Source organism: Trachurus trachurus, assembly GCF_905171665.1.
Source record: "Trachurus trachurus genome assembly, chromosome: 24".
NCBI lineage: Eukaryota > Metazoa > Chordata > Actinopteri > Carangiformes > Carangidae > Trachurus > Trachurus trachurus.
The window spans coordinates 2,932,660-2,952,673 of NC_139910.1; the positions used below are offsets into that span (position 1 = coordinate 2,932,660).

The 20,014-nt window shown below is 41.9% G+C and overlaps 1 protein-coding gene across 2 annotated transcripts in view; it reads right to left on the reverse strand.

Annotated features, from left to right (window-relative positions):
- xrn2 (5'-3' exoribonuclease 2) overlaps positions 1 to 15,910 on the reverse strand; it is a 47,186-nt gene extending 31,276 nt beyond the window's left edge. For both annotated transcript variants that reach the window (XM_084000100.1, XM_084000099.1), the window contains exons 1-18: positions 15,680 to 15,910; positions 13,048 to 13,175; positions 11,737 to 11,848; positions 11,476 to 11,587; positions 11,061 to 11,119; positions 10,876 to 10,965; positions 10,690 to 10,762; positions 10,510 to 10,560; positions 9,579 to 9,736; positions 9,383 to 9,457; positions 8,807 to 8,940; positions 8,310 to 8,367; positions 8,077 to 8,184; positions 7,933 to 7,977; positions 7,050 to 7,193; positions 6,799 to 6,846; positions 4,292 to 4,380; positions 1,202 to 1,337 (exon numbers count right to left, since the gene is read on the reverse strand). In XM_084000100.1, coding sequence (XP_083856226.1) covers positions 1,202 to 1,337; positions 4,292 to 4,380; positions 6,799 to 6,846; positions 7,050 to 7,193; positions 7,933 to 7,977; positions 8,077 to 8,184; positions 8,310 to 8,367; positions 8,807 to 8,940; positions 9,383 to 9,457; positions 9,579 to 9,736; positions 10,510 to 10,560; positions 10,690 to 10,762; positions 10,876 to 10,965; positions 11,061 to 11,119; positions 11,476 to 11,587; positions 11,737 to 11,848; positions 13,048 to 13,175; positions 15,680 to 15,754 — 1,695 coding nt within the window. In that variant the 5' untranslated portion in view covers positions 15,755 to 15,910. The remainder of the gene's footprint in view (positions 1 to 1,201; positions 1,338 to 4,291; positions 4,381 to 6,798; positions 6,847 to 7,049; positions 7,194 to 7,932; positions 7,978 to 8,076; positions 8,185 to 8,309; positions 8,368 to 8,806; positions 8,941 to 9,382; positions 9,458 to 9,578; positions 9,737 to 10,509; positions 10,561 to 10,689; positions 10,763 to 10,875; positions 10,966 to 11,060; positions 11,120 to 11,475; positions 11,588 to 11,736; positions 11,849 to 13,047; positions 13,176 to 15,679) is intronic.
- Positions 15,911 to 20,014: the final 4,104 nt, after the last annotated feature.

The window sequence follows — 20,014 nt, forward strand, 5'->3', positions numbered from 1 at the left end:
TGTGTTTTTGTGATGAACTCTCCGAGAGGTGTGTGTGATCATAACTCTACGGCGCCGCACGGACACGACCGTGAATGTGTGGCAGCGCGGCACAGACACGTCCCCCCCCCCCCCTCCCCTCCTCTCCCGGCTCGAGGAGCGCGTTAATGAATTCAAACCAAGAACGGCCCCCAGAGACGACGACGGGCTTCGGGTTCTGGCGAGCGAGAACAAATCCCCTCGGCTCAGCGGCGACTCCTTATTTCATCTCTACATAAAGATCAATATTATACAACAGCAACACGGTTTAGTGAATAATCACATGGTAAACAGGAGGAGGAGGGGGAGGAGGAGGGAGATGAGAGAGGAGGAGGGAGAGGAGGAGGAGGAGGAGAGAGGAGGAGGAGGAAGGGAGGAGGAGGAGGAGGAGGAGGGGAAGGAGAGAGGAGGAGAGGGAGGAGGAGAGAGGAGAGGAGAGGAGGAGGAGGAGAGGAGAAGCAGGGAGAGGAGGGAGGAAGGAGGGGAAGGAAGGAAAAGAGGGAGGGGGAGGAGGAGGAGGAAGAGGAGGGGGGAGGAGGAGGAGGGAGAGGAGGGAGAGGAGGAGGGAGGGAGGAAGAGGAGGAGGAGGAAGAGGAGAGAGGAGGAGGAGGAGGGAGGAGGGGAAGGAAGAGGGAGGAGAAGGGAGGAGGAAGAGGAGGGGGGGGAGGGGGAGAGGAGGAAGAGGAGGAAGAAAAAGAAGAGGAGGGGGTAGAGGAGGAGGGAGAGGAGGAGGGAGGAAGAAGGAGGAGGAGGAGAGGCAGAGGAGGAGGAGGGAGGAAGAGGAAGAGGGAGAAAAGGAGGGAGGAGGAAGAGGGAGAAAAGAAGGGAGGAGGAAGAAGAGGAGAAGGAGGGAGAGGAAGAGGAGGAGAGAGAAGGAAGGGGAGAAGGAAAAGGAAGAGGAGGAGGATAAGAAGTAAAACGTCTCAGTCAGAACCAGAATCTACTGGTTCTGAAGAAACTTTGAGTCGAGTAGGAAACTGGATCATTGGTCACAACGCTGCTCTGGGTCACGTGACCCTGAGTGTTTATAGTTCACCTGCATCTTCTATCAAAGAGAGTGTACACACTATTACACGGTGTGGTTGTGGCTGTGTGGTGGTTGTTGTGTACCTGGTAGTAGTAGTGTGTGTACTGTGTGTACCTGGTAGTAGTAGTGTGTGTGTACTGTGTGTACTGTGTGTACCTGGTAGTAGTAGCGCAGCACCCAGCAGAGTCCCTCCACGTACGACTGCACCACCTTCTTCCTGAAGTCCTCGTCGCTCACGTCCACGTCAAACTTGGTCTTGTAGTATCTCTGCTTCCAGCCCTCCTCCCACAGCCTGCAGCACACACACGGTCACACACACACACACTTCACTACAACAACAACAGTCACAGTACGATGATGAACCAAGTCGACTTTAAAGCCGTTCTGCAGAGCACACAAGGTATCAGATAAAACTGAAACTTCCACTGTAGCGTCTCTGTTGAATCTGAATCAGTTTGATCCACTTCAGCAGCTGCATCTGGACACAGTTTGACATTTTAAGTCAAAAATGTACCATTTTTATCCTGGACATTTTGTAAGTTATTTTTTTTTTTGCAAAATTTTACCAATTTTTTCTAGAAATTTTACCTGTTTTATCCTGGAAATTTTGTAAGTTTATTTATTTATTTTTGTAAAATTGTACCTGTTATTTCTAAAAAATTTTACCATTTTTATCCTGGAAATTTTGAAAGTTTTTTTTTGCGAAATTTGACCTGTTTTTTCTAGAAATTTTACCAATTTTATCCTGGAAATTTTGTTAATTTTTAGCGAAATTTTCTAGAAACATTTTTCAACTTTATTTTAGATATTTTATTTTTTTACTTTTTTTTGCATGTTTTTCTAGAAGATGTTTAAACTCTTTTTTAAACTTTCTTTTCAGAAATTTTATCTGATTTTTCTAGAATTTTTTTTACTTTTTTTCCAGATTTTTTGGGGGGTTAGAAATTTCACCAGTTTTTCTAGAATTTTTTTTTTTTTTTTTTACTTTTGAGAAATTTTTACCACTTTTTCCAGAAATGTATCCAAAATTTTTCAAACAATTCATGCCACTGACCCTAATTTGAACATACATTGACTAAGAAAGTAACATTATTCAGTCTCAGAACAATTATTTGGGTATTTCTGATGTTTTTTCAAAATGTTGTCCAAGTGGGGACGATTTTCTGAAGCAGCAGCCAGAGTCAGAGCTTTTTAAATGTGAAGACAAACAAACGAAAGAAAGGAAAGAATCAAGGACTAAAGCTGTCGTGATGAATCTAAACTCTTTGAGCTGTTCTGATCTTATTTTATGTGGATTTTATTTTATCCAGCCCGCCATAGTTTTTCACAGAAAAAAAATTTATGTACAGTTATTATTGTGGTGTTTCAGAGTGTTTCACCATCTCATGCTTACAGCTCCTTCTCCAGCTGGATTTAACATGAAGATACCTATGTACATAATGAACATTAACACCTGGTGGCTTTGACACTCCAGCTGTTCCTGCTGTTGAACCCCTCCTCCTTCTCCTCCTCCTCTGTACAGTAACTGTGAGTGATGAATCAATCAGATGTTTATAATGTGAATAAATCTGAACGATGCATTAAGATGCTGCTGCTCTGCTCTGTTCTATTTATTCACTGAGAGAAGAGAAAAGAAATCTGCATCAACTTCCTCTCTGGAATAGTTTAATGGCTTTGACTTCTTGGTGGTGGATGTGGCGATGCCGTTCCTGCTCACATGGTAATCAAGGCCGGTCCGGCATCTGTGAGCTGGATGGCGGGAGCGTCCGCAGGGAGCGCCGCTCCTGAGAGGAAAGCCTCCATGAATACCAATTTAGCCCCGCGGATTTAGCAGCTTTGACGAGTGCGTCACAGAGGAATTTACTCCAATATTCCTGCTTTCCATATTAATCACATGCTGAGGGAGGAGAGAGGGAGCTGCTCGCCAGAGGAGTGTGTGTTTAAGTGTGTGTGTGTGTGTGTGTGTGTGTGTGTGTGTGTGTGTGTGTGTGTGTGTGTGTGTGTGTGTGTGTGTGTAGAGGAGGTGGCAGGGAGTTAAACAGCTTGTGCTGCAGCGCGGTGGCATTAATGAGTCCTTCTCTCTGCTTCTGTTTGTTAACTCCATCTTCACTCTCTGAAGACTCACTATTAACACACACACACACAGTGAACACCTCCTACTTCACCAGCACAGGCTCTGGAAGAGTCAAGAGTTCATTAAAATATATATATATAACTTTTTTAAAGATGGAGTATTGATCCAATAACTGATCCGTTTTTTTTGTTTTTGACCTGTTGATTAGGGGCGCCGAAAATAGAGCTGCAACATTTAATCGATTCATCGAACAATAATCGGTTATTAAATGAATCAACTATTTTGATAATCGAGTAGTTTTTACGAAAAAAAAAAGTCAAAATTCTCTGATTTCAGCTTCTTCAATGTGAATATTTCTGGTTTCTTTGTTCCTTTATGACAATAAACTGAGTCTCTCTTTGGTTTGTGGACAAAACAAGACATTTGAGGACGTCGTCTGGTGGTTTGTTTTTCAACATTTTATTGACCAAACAGCTAATCGATTAATCGTTTAAATAATCGACAGATTAATGGATAATGAAAATAATCGTTAGTTGCAGCCCGAGCCGAAAATAATCGTTTCATAACGTCCCAGGATGTTTCAATGTCCCACATCCTTGTGTTTTACAGCTGCTGACTTGTATCATCAGAACAAACATGTCCTGTGTGGCAAAATTGAGGATGTGATGCATCGTATAATCGAACCAAGCTGAATCGTAGACTAGTGAATCGTAATCGAAAAGAAACGTGGGTCCAGTGAAAGTGCAACACCACTACTGTTGATGGTTTTTTTTAAGTTAAAGAACAAACTGTGAACAAAACAAAGGTTTTAGAGCAGCAGGCAGGTTGATGGTGATGGTGATGAACCTGAATTAAGTATTTTTCCTCTTTTCCTTTATCCGTTTTTTACTTAAAAAGTCTCACTCAGAACTGTGAAGTTTCTTTGTGGATAAAAAAATAATAATTAAAATCATAAATGTGGAATATTTTCCTCCATGTCTTTACATTAATGTGTCCAGATTCAAATCAGATTTAAACCAGCGTTGTGATGTCATGAGAAACCTCCGGCTGAGCTGCTGTTGTGTGGTTGAGTTGCACTCTGGGTAATGTAGTTTTAGCCATGTGCATCAGAATCGTTTCCACCCTCAGAGCTGTGGCGACTCGTTGCGACTCCGCCCCCCTCCCAGGTTTACCTGACGTTGTCCTCGGGCTCCGGCTCACTGTCGCTGTCGTCAGCTTTCCTCTTCACGCCGCGGTTGTCGTCGCTCGGCCCTGCAGACGACTGAGAGAGAAAGACGGATAGGAAACGCATCAAAAGAAGAAGGAACTTTATGTCGTACAGAACCAAATACCATAACAAACTGATCAATAACTTCAACTTCATCAACATGGATATTAATGTTTGATTTTCAAATTAAGAGTTGCACTGTTTCCTGAAGCCGCTAATAACGACAGACACTTATATAAAATGTGAAGAATAAACTGAACTCTTTTAGCCGATTTGATCTTATTTTATGGATTCTATTTTGTTTTGGTTTTGAATTGCTTCCTATTTTCATTTGGACATTCTTTTTTTTTTTCTTCATAAATTTGTGTCCAAGTCTCCTTCGTCTGTGATTTTGCGCCAAATATTCAAACGTAACTTCAATGACTCAGTTTGCTTTATTAGAAAAGTTTCACCAACATGGACGTTCATGTTAACGGTTTTCAAATTAAGAGTTCAGTCTAAACGATACTCTTTTGGTTGATTTTATGGATTTTATTTTTGTTTTTATTCATGTCCCGTTTTCACTGGGACAATCTCTCTTTTTTCTTTTAAAGTTGTGTGCAAGCCTCAGAGCAATGCACCAACTATTATAATCAACATAACGACTCAAACTTTCTTTATTAGAAAAGATTCACCAACATGAACGTTAATGTTAATGATTTTCAAAGTAAAAGTTGCACCATTTTCTGAAGCAGCAGCCAGAGTCAGAGCTTTATAAATGTGAAGATAAACAAACTAAAGAAAAGAAAGAATCAAGGACTAAAGCTGTCGTGATGAATCTAAACTCTTTGAGCTGTTCTGGTCTTATTTTATGTGGATTTTATTTATTCAATTTTATTTATTTGCATCCTGTTTTCACTGGAATTGAATAAATGCCTCTTCTCTTTCTGTGATTATTTCAATGAACCACTTCAAAGCAGAATAAATAAAACAGCTATGCAGGTTCAGGTTATTAAGACCTGTTTAGTTGCAGTATAAATTAAAATGAACTTATTCAAGCACATTTCAGAGAATATTCATACTGTGAAGCCAATGTTATCTTGTCTTAGTTAAATCTATAATATGTTATAAAACAGTGAACAATGTGAGAGTAGGACAGTCACATGTCAGATGAAGATGAAGAAGAAGAGCAGCTCATCACCTTGGCCACTGAGCTTCCTTTTCTCTGCTCCCTCATTCATGTGCTAATGTTTGTCCTGCTATTGTTGCTCCATATACTTACAGCCGTACACGTTTAACAGCTTAACACGCACTTTAAATAGAATCACGGCCGTGAACTGAGCTGAAGGACGGTTTCAACCGGCATTCAAACACACACATACACACGCACGCTGTCCAACGAGAAATATCCATGAGAAAAGGTTAAAACACGATGACGAGGTACAGAAATTTAAATCAGTCGAGTTGTTTTTCCTCTCACACAAGAACGATGAACAACTTTTCACATGAACAGGAGCAAAGATCACATGTTTCCTCAGAGAGACTTAACCATCCAACCATCCAACCAACCGAACCGAACCCTACGCACGGCGACGTAGCAACACCGCCAAAAATTACAGCAAGTTTTTCTGCCCTTGCTCAACGACAATCAATGTTCAAATCACTCTCAGCACAGCATCACTGCCATTACCACAAACGAAATAGTTAAAAGTCCACTAGCTTGATGCTAACATATAATGAAAAACATTATAGACAGGCTAATGGAAATTAGCATCACTATCGCTGTAATTTTAAACCAACAAACAGCTGTTTTTTGTTTGTTTTCTTTCTTGTTTTGAATGAGAACAAATACTAAAGACTGTTCACTGAATGACTGAATAAAAGCTGAAATGTTCAGTGATGTTCTGTTCAAAAGGAAAATAGTGGTGAAAGTTATTGCCCACTGTTTTTTACAAGTGAATAAAACAGTATGATGTTGTTGAATGCTGATGATGATGAGAGTAGGATTCAGTATTTGGTTTGGATTCAATGCCTCCCTACTTAAAATCAATCAATCAGGTCCTAATGAGAAACATTACACAGCCCAGCCCAAGTCTGGTGTTTATCTCCGACACGTATGAACAACTCATTACTGTATTTGTGATCAATAATAATGAATTAACTATCCAGTAATCAGTGGATCAATGTCTCCCTCTCTCCCTTTTGTCGACTTTTATTTACAGACACAATTACCTCATTAATTTAATATAATTTAATTTTGTAGCTTGAAATTAATATTACATCTAATTTCTCTGCCACAGCTTTACATATCAAAACAAAAACAACCATGATTTCCCTCGATGAGACGGGTAAAAACACTATGAAGCTTCTACACTGTTAATCAAAGCCATGAAACGTTTGTTTTGGACCCAACAGTGTTTGTCTGAATGGAAAAAACTCAGATCTGATTCTTCGGCAGTATAATACTTATGTGTGATATGAGAGAGAACTCACGTTGCCTCCTCCGTTCTTGATCATGGCCTTCAGAGACTGAGCAGCGTCCTGCAGGAAGACGACACAATCATCCACATCAGTTCAACGTTTCAACACGTAAAAGGAAAAAACTGCACAGTTAAAGTTTCCATTCATACAACCGAGCTCAAGGTTCTTGTCTCAGTTTCTATACTTCCACAGCTGTGAATACACACATACTATACTGTATATGTATAATATAAATCAAACGTTAACATGCAGCTCCGTTGTACCTTGTTGTGTTGCTCCCTGGACTGCATCCTCATGTCGAAGGCCTGGTGCCGGGCGTTTTGCACCGGCTCGGGTCGGTCTCTCCTCCCCAGCGCCTGGGGGGCGAACTGGCCCGTGGTCAGGTAGGCCGGACCCTGCTTCTCCGCCTTCAGTGACAAACACAGAGAACAACACGGTCAAGACTCAGGGAGACGGTGGCCAACTGATATCATATCTAATCTAATTAAAATAAACTTTATTGTCCCCGGAGGGAAGTTTGTCTTGGACGATCAGTGCTGCACCCGGCTGCAGCAGCAATACTTAACACTGAAATACTTAAACAGAGAGCTACTAGTTCACAGTACAGGAGTGAGTGTATGTTGCACTTTCTGGATTACTACATCTTTCCCCTATTAATTGCATCGGTCTCTAGATATTACTGCACGATGCATGTATGTGTGAACTGCAACACATCAGTCGAGTTCAATAAAAAGGTAAAAAGGGCCCAAAATAATGACAAGATAATAAGGAGCTGCAGATTTATATCAAAAACACTAAATCTGAATCATAAGAATTCAACATACGACAGAGATAAAAACCAAAAGCATAAAAAACATCCAGAAACTGGATAAACAGGTAGAATAAAGGTTCAAACAGAAATAAAGGTGACCTTACAAAAAGGAAAACAGGCTTTAAACCAGTGATCCCTAGTGTTGGTATCAAACTGAAACATTTCGTTTTCATCGTGGGAAACGGGAGCAGTGGATGAAAATGAAATGATTAAAATGTTTATGTTTTAATGTGTGGGAGATTTGAGAATATTTTCATCTTTTTCCTTTTGCAAATAATCAAACATCTGCTCCAGATTAAGTTTGTGCCACGAGCACCATCATCCGTTTCACTCACTTTCATCCTCTTGCGTTTCTCCTTCATTCTCCTCTTGAAGCCTTCCTGCAGGACAGAGAGAGAGTTGTCAGCTGATTGCAAATAAAAAAAACAGAGACAAGCTGAGCTGAAGCTTCGACTCAATAAAACAAACTGAATTCTCACATCGTCCTCTTTGCGTTTCTTGAAGATGTTGTCCTCGGCCACGCCCACCGCCTGCATGATCAGCTCCACGCGCTCCAGGTTGACGTAGCCATTCTGAGTCAGGTAGCCCTGCAGGAGGAAACACACACACACGAGACTTTTACCTACATTTCATTTCCCATAATGCATTTCCTGTTACCTCCAGAGAGGAGGACGGTGTGTGTGTGTCTGTTCAGATCAGAGATGATACTCACTCCTGTCTTGTGCACGACGTCTTTGTAGATGTTGACCAGTCGGTCGATGGCCCCCTCTCTGTTGGAATAAAAACACCGGTCATTAGGTGGAAACTTTAACGATTTAACACGACGACTCATCGATTCGACACCGAGCAGCAGCAGCAGCAGCAGTGATTCATCCATCTGTCGGCTGCTGCACTCTGGCAGGAAACCAACAGGTTTTATTTATGGCTCCACAGATAAAGCAGCAGCAGATTTCAGGCTGATCGGTGGAGGAGGTCACAGTGAAGTGGAGACAGGATTAGATTAGCATCGCTGTGAAAAGTGGGGAACCAGACAGAAACACCTGCTCCAGCTGCAGCAGCACAACACAACCAGAGAAACTCCACAGTGCTGCAAGAGGACGTTCATTATACCTCAGTAACTCTTCATAGATTTAGTAGAGTGAGTCGGTTCTGTGTGTTTTTAAAGAGCATTAACAGTGGAAGCATCGGAGCTTCAGCGCCGGAGCTCACCTGATCTCTAAGGACGGCAGGTGAGGTAGGAAGTCGTTTCCCACGAAGAAACACATGAAGACCCAGTCGTCGACGCTCCGCTCAAAGTCGAAGGGGAACGGCAGACTGGCCATGGTCAGCTCTCTGGCCAGGTACTGAACAAGACACAGCACAGAGAGGAGGGTGGAGTTAATGAGACCATATATCTGTATGTGACTGTATATAGATGCATATTGGCTGAATATGAATGTAAATAGGTCTGTATATGTAGGTTTCACATAGATTTCTATATTTTCATACGTATAAATATATATATTTTATATCTTGATAAGTAATATTGACTAATTATGAGAGGATAATATGATAAAGAGGACAAAAGGTAGGATTATATAAGTTCTTTTTACTTCTTTCTACTCCCTTTCGAGAATGTAAAGGCTGTTGTTTGTCTTGTCTTCTGTCAGTTTCTTTTATACTATTACATGTTTGAAATAAAGGCTTTATAATAATACTACATCACTTGTGCCATGATGATGATAATGAGTAACATGAACCAGACAGAGGTTTTAGTACAGAGAAATCATAAATATGGAAACTGACCTCTCTCAGCACACAGAGTCTGATGAATATGAACTCCTGCTCAGACACCGGCATCGAGTCTGCAAACTCATCGTGCTGAGAAGAGAAGGAGGAAACAGTCAGAGAGAGTGAAGCTTCATTATGAAACAACCGTTTAGACTCTTTTAATTATTAAACACACACTCAAATAAAGCTGAGAAGGAGAACTGATACCGACCTGTCCCTGCTTCTCTCTGGCCGCCCCCTGACAGTCTTTGAGCTCGTGGCCGATCTGTCCGCAGAGCGCGCAGGGCCGAGGCTTGTTGGGTTTGAACTCCTCTCTGATGATGGTGAAGTTCGGCTCGTGTGTCGCCAGGCCGAGCATGATCAGGTCAGCTGCTCAGACACCACACATATACACAGTTATTTATTTATCCAAACGGTGACATTATAAGGAACTCATCCTGTTGATGTGAACAATGAGACCAGAGGCCGGTTTCATAGACGTTTTAGCAAATTGGTCCATTGCCATAATCCCTATAGTCATAGCAGTAGGTTCGTTACCTTTAATTGTCGGTGCAAGCTATTTTTAGAACGGCGGAGCAGAGCCGTGAGCTGCTCAGAGCTACGCTACGGAGGCTCATTATGGGATTTCTTGGTTTCCCTCATCAAACTCATCAAATACACAATCCAACAACTCCACAACGCTCTGGTGGACAAGTTGTGAGCTGCACATTCACCACGCTATTAGATAACACAACGTTACCACACAGAGTTGTTTTAGAGGGAAATTCATGCATGCGCGTTGCCTTCAGGGACAGTTTTTCATCAAGCAGTCTCTGCATTTGCCTCGTAAACAACTAAGGACAATTAAAGGTAACAAACCTACTGCTAAAATTATAGGGATTATGGCAATGGGCCAATTTGCCAAAATGTTGAACTATCCCTTCAATTTACCCATTGTACCACAATCCAGCTTCATACAGTGAAGAACTAAGCTGTTGTGTGACACTTCTGAGTTCAGATTCCATCCATCTGAGCTCTGATGACTTGTATCTAAACCACACTCACTAGTCTGTGAATCTGGCCTCTGGTTTTTATTTCTGGCTGTTTTGTTTTTTTCTTTTTTTTATTCTGTTGCACTTTTCTTTATGAATGAAGAGACTCACCGTCGGCTCCACACAGACAGTGGTGTGTGTTGGGGTCGTGATGCGGCTGAGCTGTTGAAGAGATCCACAAACACACACACGGTTCAGATTTGACATAACACCGACCAACAGAGAGAAAAGGGAAACTCTGTAGTTTTTATTTGTTAGGTTTGAAGCTTCTTGGTTCGTATGCTGCTGTACCTCTCTGTCTCCTGATGTAGTCCATTATCTTGTGTTCACCTTCACCTGGGACACTGGCGTCAGACAGAAACACCTGCAGCACAGAGACGAGACAACACAACACACACACACACTCAGTGATTACAGCAAAAATATAAAACAGTGAGAAATCACAGCTGAAGCTCGGAGCAGCAAAGTTTCACTCACGGTGACGTTCCTCCATCCTGGGTCGTTGCTGAGTCTGTCGGCGACGTAGTAACGGAGACATTGAGCCAGGTTGTCCATGAACTCTGTTCCCTGGAGACAGAAAAAAGAAAAAAGTATTAATCTAATATAACACCTTCAAGATTATTAAATAAATAACTAAGTAAAGACTCCAAAAGCAGACTCACTGGAGTGATGCAGTTGCTGTCAAACCTCTCTTTAATCTCGTCAGGGGGAAGGTAACCGCCTGGACAAGAAGAGAAGCAAAGTAAATGAAGATTAAACACAAGAAGATAAATCCATCAGAGACCGGTCGTGTTTCAGCTCTAAACTCATGAAACACAACTGGACACCAGATTATAAATCACTGCACAGGGAAATTAACAAATTGAATCTTTTTTTTAAATGCAAAAGCAGCACAAATGAGTTCTCTGTTTTAGTCTGTCACAGATGATGAATTAATATTTTCATTTCAAATGTGTCTAATATGAAAAAAATAAAATAAAAACAAAAACAAAAAATTTAAATATAAGTATCATCAAATCATAATATGCAAAAGTTCAAAAACTGAGTAGGAAGAAATAAAGTAAAATAGATGTTAACCTCTCTGGATGATCTCCTCCCTGATGCGATCTTTCTCCTCCGTCAGCTCGGCTCCTTCTTTGGAGGCACGGAAACGTCGAGAGCGCTGCTGGTTCATTTTGGCGCGAGGAGCCTGGAGAGAGTCACACACGGTTGTTTTTTTTTATCACTGATGATTCATATTTATATATTAAACATTTTCCTCTTTATCAACATGGATGAGAAGCTAATGACGCATGTTTTTATTGTGTGAGGAGGACAGGAAGACTCTGTGTCTCTCACCACTCCATCGATGGCCATGTAGAGAACTCTCCTGGGGCGCACGATGTTGAAGAGGCGGTCGATGTACTCGAAGATGGCCACCATCATCTCATCCTCGTTTTTAGGAGGAGGTCTGTGAAAACAAAGAGATTAGAACTGATCTGATCTGATGTATCAAAAATCTGCCAGTTTAAAGTTTCCTGGTTCACTAGACAGAAATAATTTTATTGTGGACTTGTGAGTTCAGAGGAGTCATTTCAGTTTATTTCTACAACCGAACACCTGAGTTCAAAAGTAAGATCTAGAGTCACTCCACTTGTGGACAAATATGTAAATTAATTGATTGATTTTAGGGCTGCCCCCAAATAGTCGACCAAGCACTGGTCGACCAAAAAATCATTAGCTGACTAAAATTTCATTGGTCGATTGGTCGCAGGAAAAAAAAATAAACATTTGGAGCCGTGTCTTGTCAAAATTAAGCCAACATCAATGACTTAACTGTATAGGAAAGGTTATGGGGCTTTTATTTTGAAGGGCCAGATACAGGAAGTCGTGACGTGACACTTTTTTTTTTTTTTTTTTTTTACACGGCACGGCAGTCTCTCTCGTATCACCGCTGTCACCATTAGCGGGTAGCCCCGGTCCCGTCCCACAGCGCTCACCGGCGGCCAGTGTGTCACGGAGCGGATCCATGATGGTCCCCGCTGCAGTCAGAGACCCGCACCCATAGTGTCTATGCCCGCACCGCTCCACGCCGCGGACCCCCACCCCCGCACCCCGTCACACAGCCTGAGCTCAGTTACCCTCCTCATCTACTGTGTTTATTGGTGATAAACGGGCATTCTGCCGGTAATAACGGTGAAACCCGACCGGCTTGTTGTTGAATCTCGGACCCAACACGGCCGGAGTCACGAGCATTAATTAATTAATTCTCACCCTGACCGCGGGAAAAAAAAAAAAATTTAAAAAAAAAAAAAAAAAAAAAAAAAATTTTTTTTTTTTTTCCCTCAAGGTGGGGGGTCGATTAGTCGACTAATCGCCATAAGTGACGACTACTGGTCGACCAACAAAATCTTTGGTCGGGGGCAGCCCTAATTGATTTAAACCTTTATTTATCCCCGTAGCACTTAGTCGTCAGATTAAACTTGACAAATAAATGACTAACTTTACACTAGGATGGAGGGTTTGCTGTTAAACTTGCTTTAAATAATGATATATCCTCAAATTAAACTACAGACAAACCAAACTGAGACCAGTCATCCGGTTTAAAAGACAGACATGAAGAATAAAACAGGTGGTGAATGAATGTTATAAAATCTGACTGGTCCTTACTTATCCTCTGGATGTGTACACGGGTGAATGATCCCATTCATGTCCAGGTACAAATTATCAAACTCCACCTCGTTGGGGTTCGGCTTGGTCGTGTCGACGGGGATTCGGACTCCATTGCACTCTTTACCCTGAGGAGGTAAAAACAAAAAACACACACAGATTAGACGACACGTTAGGCTAAACACTTCAATAGGAAATTGTTTCATTTAGAGAGAGAATAAGAGTAGTGATTGGAGACTTGTTTGATTTGTTGCACGCTATCGTTTGTGTGAAACTGATCTGACATTAGTGGTTTTATTGTGGCACATGTTTGGACTGGTGGGATTTGAAGCAGTCCTGTTATACCCCTTTCCCACTGGCCAAAAAACCCGTTTAAACCCGCTAACAATCGGCTTTTGGTGGCAGTGGGAAAGGCGCACCGAGCCGAGTCGACCCGCGTCGACGCGGGTCAAACGACTCGGCAAGCGACGCGGGTTAAAATCGCCTTTAATCGGCTCGGCTCTGCTCGGCTTGCAGTGGGAACGCCAGACCCGCGTCAACCCGCTAATTTACGTGATGACACTGAACGTTACGTGACGCTACATCATCGCGCCGGTCGCGTCTCATATCACGTACCAAAACAAAGCTCTGCTCCGCTCTGCTCTCATCCGAGACTGGGATCAAAAGATCAGAGAACACTGACCAAAAACGATAGAAAAAAAGAAAAGAAAATAAGCGACAGTCTGTTTAACTGACGTGTTGTTCCCATAGACTGTAGTCAGAATGGCCGTAGCACCGTGACGTCACCCATTGGTTTGGAGGAGTCTGTTTTGTGCCGCTACTACGGGGGTTAGAACCGCGCCATGTTGGATTCTACTTGCCATATTTGGAGCGGTGCGGCCGTCGGCCGGCCGAGAGCCCGCCCACTGGCCTCGTAGCAGCGGTCGCCGGACCTGTCACTCAACGGTTCTGCGCCCTGATTGGCCAGAACTTTAACCCTAATAATAGTAAAACGGTAGAGTTTAAAAAAAATTCACCCCCCTCAGAGTGTGTGCGGGGGTAGAAACTATCGATTGAGACCAAAAAAATAAAATGTACCAGGCTGTAAATATGTTTTTTAAAGCTGTAAAATCGGCTATTTTAACATGGGGCTCGATTGGAGTTGCTCCCTTCTGGAGCCAGCCCCCAGCGACAGCCCAGGGGATTGCAGCTTTTTGAATGCGGAAGTGAGCTTCACTTCTCAGACCGACAACTGCCCCCTTGGTTGTTCCGCGGACGTCCGTCATCCGGCCGCAGCAGACTCTCTGTCCTCCGCGGTCCTGGTGCTCCAGGTCAGCCAGCCAGAGAGTCTGCCTCGGCGGACGGACACTCCGCGGCGGGCGGCTGTGGCATGACTGTGTGTCTATTGCACCGCGGATGAGAGCGGGGCGACTGGTTTATGCTCTGTCTGATCCCTCAGCGGGGGGTCAGACTCGGCTCATTTTGGTCAATGGGAAAGGGGCCAAATGCCGATTGTTAGCGGGTCGACCCGCGTTTAAAAAACCCGCGTCGACCCGCTAATTTTAGTGGGAAAACGGCTTTAGTTTGCTGAATTTATAAATGGGGAAATGATAAACTGACATGTAACAGATCAATAAATGATAATAGTTAAGATTAGATGTGTAGTATTGGTAGTAAACGACACACACTAGTGATGTAGTATTTGAGACCGGTCTTGGTCTTGTCTGGTTGAGCTGGACTCAGGATTTTTTCTCCAGACCAGTCAAGTCCACAAATGTCTCCCTGTCGGGGTCATTCCTATGTTACCACAGCCCAATGTTCCCACAGCCTTATGTTCCCACATTTCTAACTTTTGTTGTCACTGAAAATTAGGCCCTATGTTCCCACAGCCCTTTGGTCCCACCATTGGTTGTGTTTAGGCAATGAAGAAAAGAGTTGGTTAAGTTTAGTAAAAAAGACCCGGTAGAGGCTAGACAGGCCAGATAGATAGAGTCCAGATAGGTAGAGAGAGTCCAGTGGGAACATAGGGCCTAATTTTGAGAAAAATCTTAGAACTGTGGGAACATAGGGCTGTGGGAACATAGGCAACTACTCTCTGTCAACTACTGTCTCACTTTGGTTTTTTATGTGATGTAATTCAATAAGTTACATATAATTCAAATTGTTGTACTAAAGTATCTGCTTGTGTGTAACCATCTGAAGCTAGTGAGGAGGAATAATGTAAATATAAATTAGACACATGGTTATTAAGCGGCCTGGTACTGAATACACACAGAGGTTACTGGTGGCTGAAATCATCACAGCGTTATTTATTAACTCTACAACAATGTAAACTTAGGCCCGTAAACGGGGTTTTGGTTAAAAACAGCCGAAAACAGTTTGCCGGTTTGTTTACACCGAGAAATCCATTAGCTCGTGACGTCATGGCGTTCTATGATTTTCAAACTGGCGACGAAGCCGAAGCCGTAACCAAAAAAGCGTCGTTAAACCGACGATAAAAAAGGATTTAATGTAGAAACGACAGACAGAAAACACATATTTTGAAGAAAAACGACGGTACAAATGAATAAATAAATAAAATAAGAGTGAAACAAACGACGTCAGAGCGTCAGGTACACCGGTTGTGTTGCTAGTTAGCATGCTAGCCGCTTACCTTCTCTTCCAAACAGTGAACGATGATTGACGGGTATTTGCGGCTAAGCCAGCGGAAAAATGCCGGGACTCCCATCTCCGGCGCACAATGTCTTATCCGTCCTGTCTTTGTAGAAAAGTGTGAACTCGAAACGAAACGGCTAAAAGAGCTTAATTTAAAACACGAGACTGGTTGTAGTGGGAAAGAGTAACAACAGCACGGCTACATGCTGTTCGCCATGATGGCCGTTATGTTGCTTTTCTTTTTCCGGTTCATATCGTCTTTTTCCGGAGCGCTTCGGAAATGGCCGCCTTCCCTACACAGCGCCCCCAAGGCAACGGCCGAGGACGGTACTGCAGGCAGAGAAAAAAATGGGGCATTGGGCTTTGCTTTTGCCCTATGGTTTTGCCCCAACTTTAAAGGTCCAGTGTGTAGCTAATACTTGTAAAGGTTAATTGGCAAAATCTGAATATGCTACCCATGAATATATTTGCAAGTGTATAATCACTATAAAATAAAATTTGTTTGTTTTCGTAGCCTTATTCTTTTATACCCACCTTATAGGCTACCCTTCTATCAAAAAATATAATATAAAAGCTTAATGCTAATAAGAACAATTTTACATCTTATATCATATTTTAGGTATTTAAACTGAAATATATCAGATGTCCTGAGATTATATTTAGAAGGATAGGCGTAATGTATGGATAGAAATTACTTGTTATCTCTCCTGTGTAAATCAGACAGAGCTAAACGCTTTAAACTGAGCTATAAATGTTTTTCATTTCTTAAATAATAATACTGATAAATAGTCATAAATAACATATATATTCACATTTATGAGATGTGGGCTATGTAGTAGCCTATAGATAGATAGATAGATAGATAGATAGATAGATAGATAGATAGATAGATAGATAGATAGATAGATAGATAGATAGATAGATAGATGGAGAATACTTTATTCATCCCTAGCAGGGAAATTCAAGTTAGATAACCTTGAAATACTATGCATATGTAACGGATGTGCACTCACTCCACCCATAAAAGACGTGCTAACCAACCCGCCAAGTGGTTGTCAAACTCTTGGCGAAGAGGTTAGCATTGTCGCCTCCGGTGCGGGAGGTCGTGGGATCGAACCCCACCTAGGGCAGGCCGTGAGAAACACATTGCAGAGGGCCAGATCGACATCGGCTACACATACACCATTTACAAACAACTTGTTAACATTTACAGCTACTAATTATGGTAGGCTATAAAAACATTTATATTTTTACCACCAAAAATGAACAAATAATCATTCAATATGGTCTCTATTTTGGCACCTTCATGACTTTCTCTTGTACATTTCTGTGATTATAATATTTAAGTCTTCATTGCATTTAGTTGGATACTCATTTTCTGTATCTTTCATAAAAGCAACAACAAGGACAAAAAAGGTCAATGAGAGATGAGATAGTAGGACAAGCAGCAGCAGAGTTAAAGGCTATTCCACCAATGTAAGAGGGGGAAACTACACATTTAATAAAAGAGAAAGGTTTTTGTTTGAAAAATGAAAACCTAAACAGAGTTGTTGTTATTTTGTTGGAGGTAAAGACTGATATCTAAATCCCTGCAGACTCAGCTCTGACTCCATATTCACTGTAATTGTATCGCTGCGTTCGAACCCCCATCATTCACTCTCTGGTCTTATGTAATGTTGCTTTAATGGAGACTCTCTGCACCGCTGCCCTCTCACTTCCCAACCCGCCAGCTCCACATTTAAGGTGAATTAGGTTTTTTTTTTTATTATATCCTCCTCCTCTTCTCACTGGTTCATGCAGTAAAGGGGTGGGTGGGTGTAGGGGGGAGTGTAGGGGGGAGGCAGGTGGTGGTGGTGGTGGTGGTGGGGAAGGGGCCATTAGCCTCCCCTCTTCAGTCAGGGCGGATCTGACATCAACACTGCAGTATTATTACTGCAAAGAGGTGCTGATGGAAAACACTTGGCCCGCTCCGACGACGGGGCCATTTCCATAAACATTTACACCGTGGAGCTGCAGCAGGTAATAGACGAGCCGCCGGCCGTCAGCGTCTCATCTCAGTGTTTGTGCAGGGAAACGGAGCAGATGAAGGGAAATCTCATGCAAATCACAGATGAGAGAGATGAAACCTCAGGAATGTGACACAAAAACACACACAGACACACAAATACACATAAACACATACACACACAGGTTTTTACAGCTGCAGGTGATGCCTTCACTGCATTCATGTGTCCAGGCTGATTTCCATAAAGACTCCTCTTATTGTTATGGAGAAAAAGCAGAATTTCACAGTTTGAACGTTTCAGGAGTCAAAGCTCATGTTTCACACAAACAGAAGGAAATCAAGTCATTTTCACAGTCTGAGTGAGTGTGTGAGGGGATTTTTATTTATTTATTTTAACTTCTTCACTTCTATAGACTCTTCTCTCACTTCATTCTAAGCCTCCATGTGCAGCAGTGGACAGAAAGAGGGAGAGCGCCCTCAGCTGGTGGATCAACAACACCATGAGCTGCAGCCACAGACACAAAGAGGCTGAAGCATCACACACACACATCATGAATCTGGTCGTTTTTCTTTCTTTCTTTCTTTCTTTCTTTCTTTCTTTCTTTCTTTCTTTCTTTCTTTCTTTCTTTCTTTCTTTCTGTATAGCTTTTATATTATTTATTATACACCTCTTGACATTGGCGCTGCTGCCTACAGTAGCTATATGTGCTTTTAATTGCCCCCTGGGAATAAATAAAGTCTTTTGAATTGAATTGGTCTGTGAAGCTGATTAAGATCTTCATCCTTTATTAAAAAAACAAAATGTGCATTTCCATCATTGATTTAAAAACTGTCAACACAAAGAATGAAGAAACGTATCTGTGTCACATTTAGTCAAATCTTTGTTTTCTTTTGTTCACATTAAACAAAACACACATTAACTCAGAAGCTTTTTCTGTTGTTGACTTGTGTTTTATCAGGTGTGTATTTTTGATGGAACATTTTGAAACAAGTCTTTATTCAGTGGTTTACAGATCTCTGTATGTGTGGACGGATGTGACTTCCTGTTAAAGCCTCAGTGATGATGTGACTGTGAATGTGTCATCAACTGCAGAAAATCACCAAAATAAAAGTTTCTGTCATGTTAATTCACTCAACATTTCATTTTTCTATTCATCCTACTTTATATTTTAGCCAATGGTCATAGAGCTGCTCCATGATTTTATGCAAACAAATTTGTTAAAGATTTTTAATATTTTTGTTTCTATAGATTCTTCTCAACATCAGTTCATTGACTGCTGACCACCATTTGTCTGTCTGCTCATCACCATTTGCAGGAGAATCAAAAAGCCCAACAGCTTAAAGGACAATTCCAGGCAAATTCAACCTGGAGTTTCCTAATATTTTAGGTCTAAGGTCACCGACAGCAGGAATACAGAGTCTCGTGAAGTCTTGCACGAGAGTCAAGTTGACGCTCTCAGTGTGTTTACAGGTCGAATAAACAATATCCAGACTTACTCTGACTTCTATGAAGACGTTGTGGGGTTTATATTCCTTTGTTGAAACAAACGGGAGCTTCAGACGACCTGTAAACATAGTTAGCCGTCAACTTGTGAGACTTTGTGAGACTTTGCATTGGCTCTCTGTTTACAAACATGTACAAACATTCACAGTACAACCAAGGGCACCTATCTTTACTGTCCTTGCATACAATCACCAATATTTCAGAGCTCCCCCTAAATGTCTCAAATCGGCTTTCAGGCGAGCTCGCCTCCCCTTAGCTCCCCTGTAATTCGAACACTGCAGCAGAAGATGTAGGCCCTACAGTAGCCTACATCTCCACTTCCAAAACTTCATCTTTGCACCAACAGCAGCACGACAACCATAAAGGCACCTCTTAATCTCAGCTGGAACAAGGAGGCATCCTCCAGATCTGCTCCGTTTTCAATGAAAGAAGCTCCTCTCCTGAAGAATCTCCTCTCCCCACAGAAAGATCCATGACAAAATGTGACAAAAACATACAAAAATAAAGCAAAGATTGAGTAAAAACCGGCTCCCTGTTGAATGCATGTTCTGGAAATACTACATCTTCATCTTCATCTTTATCTTTATATTTATCTTATCTTTCTCTTGTCTTATCTTATATGATCTTGTCTTATCTTACCATTCCTTTCTATACCGTACATTATCTTGCCTGATATCTTGTCTGATCTGACCTTGATCTTCTGTTTACATATTTGAAACAGAAATGTTTGTGTTTGTGCTGATGAATAATAATGAAGTTCAGCCAGTCGACAGAAACTTTACCTCCATGTTGTTCCCAGTTCTATTGGCTCTAATTAGTCCGGA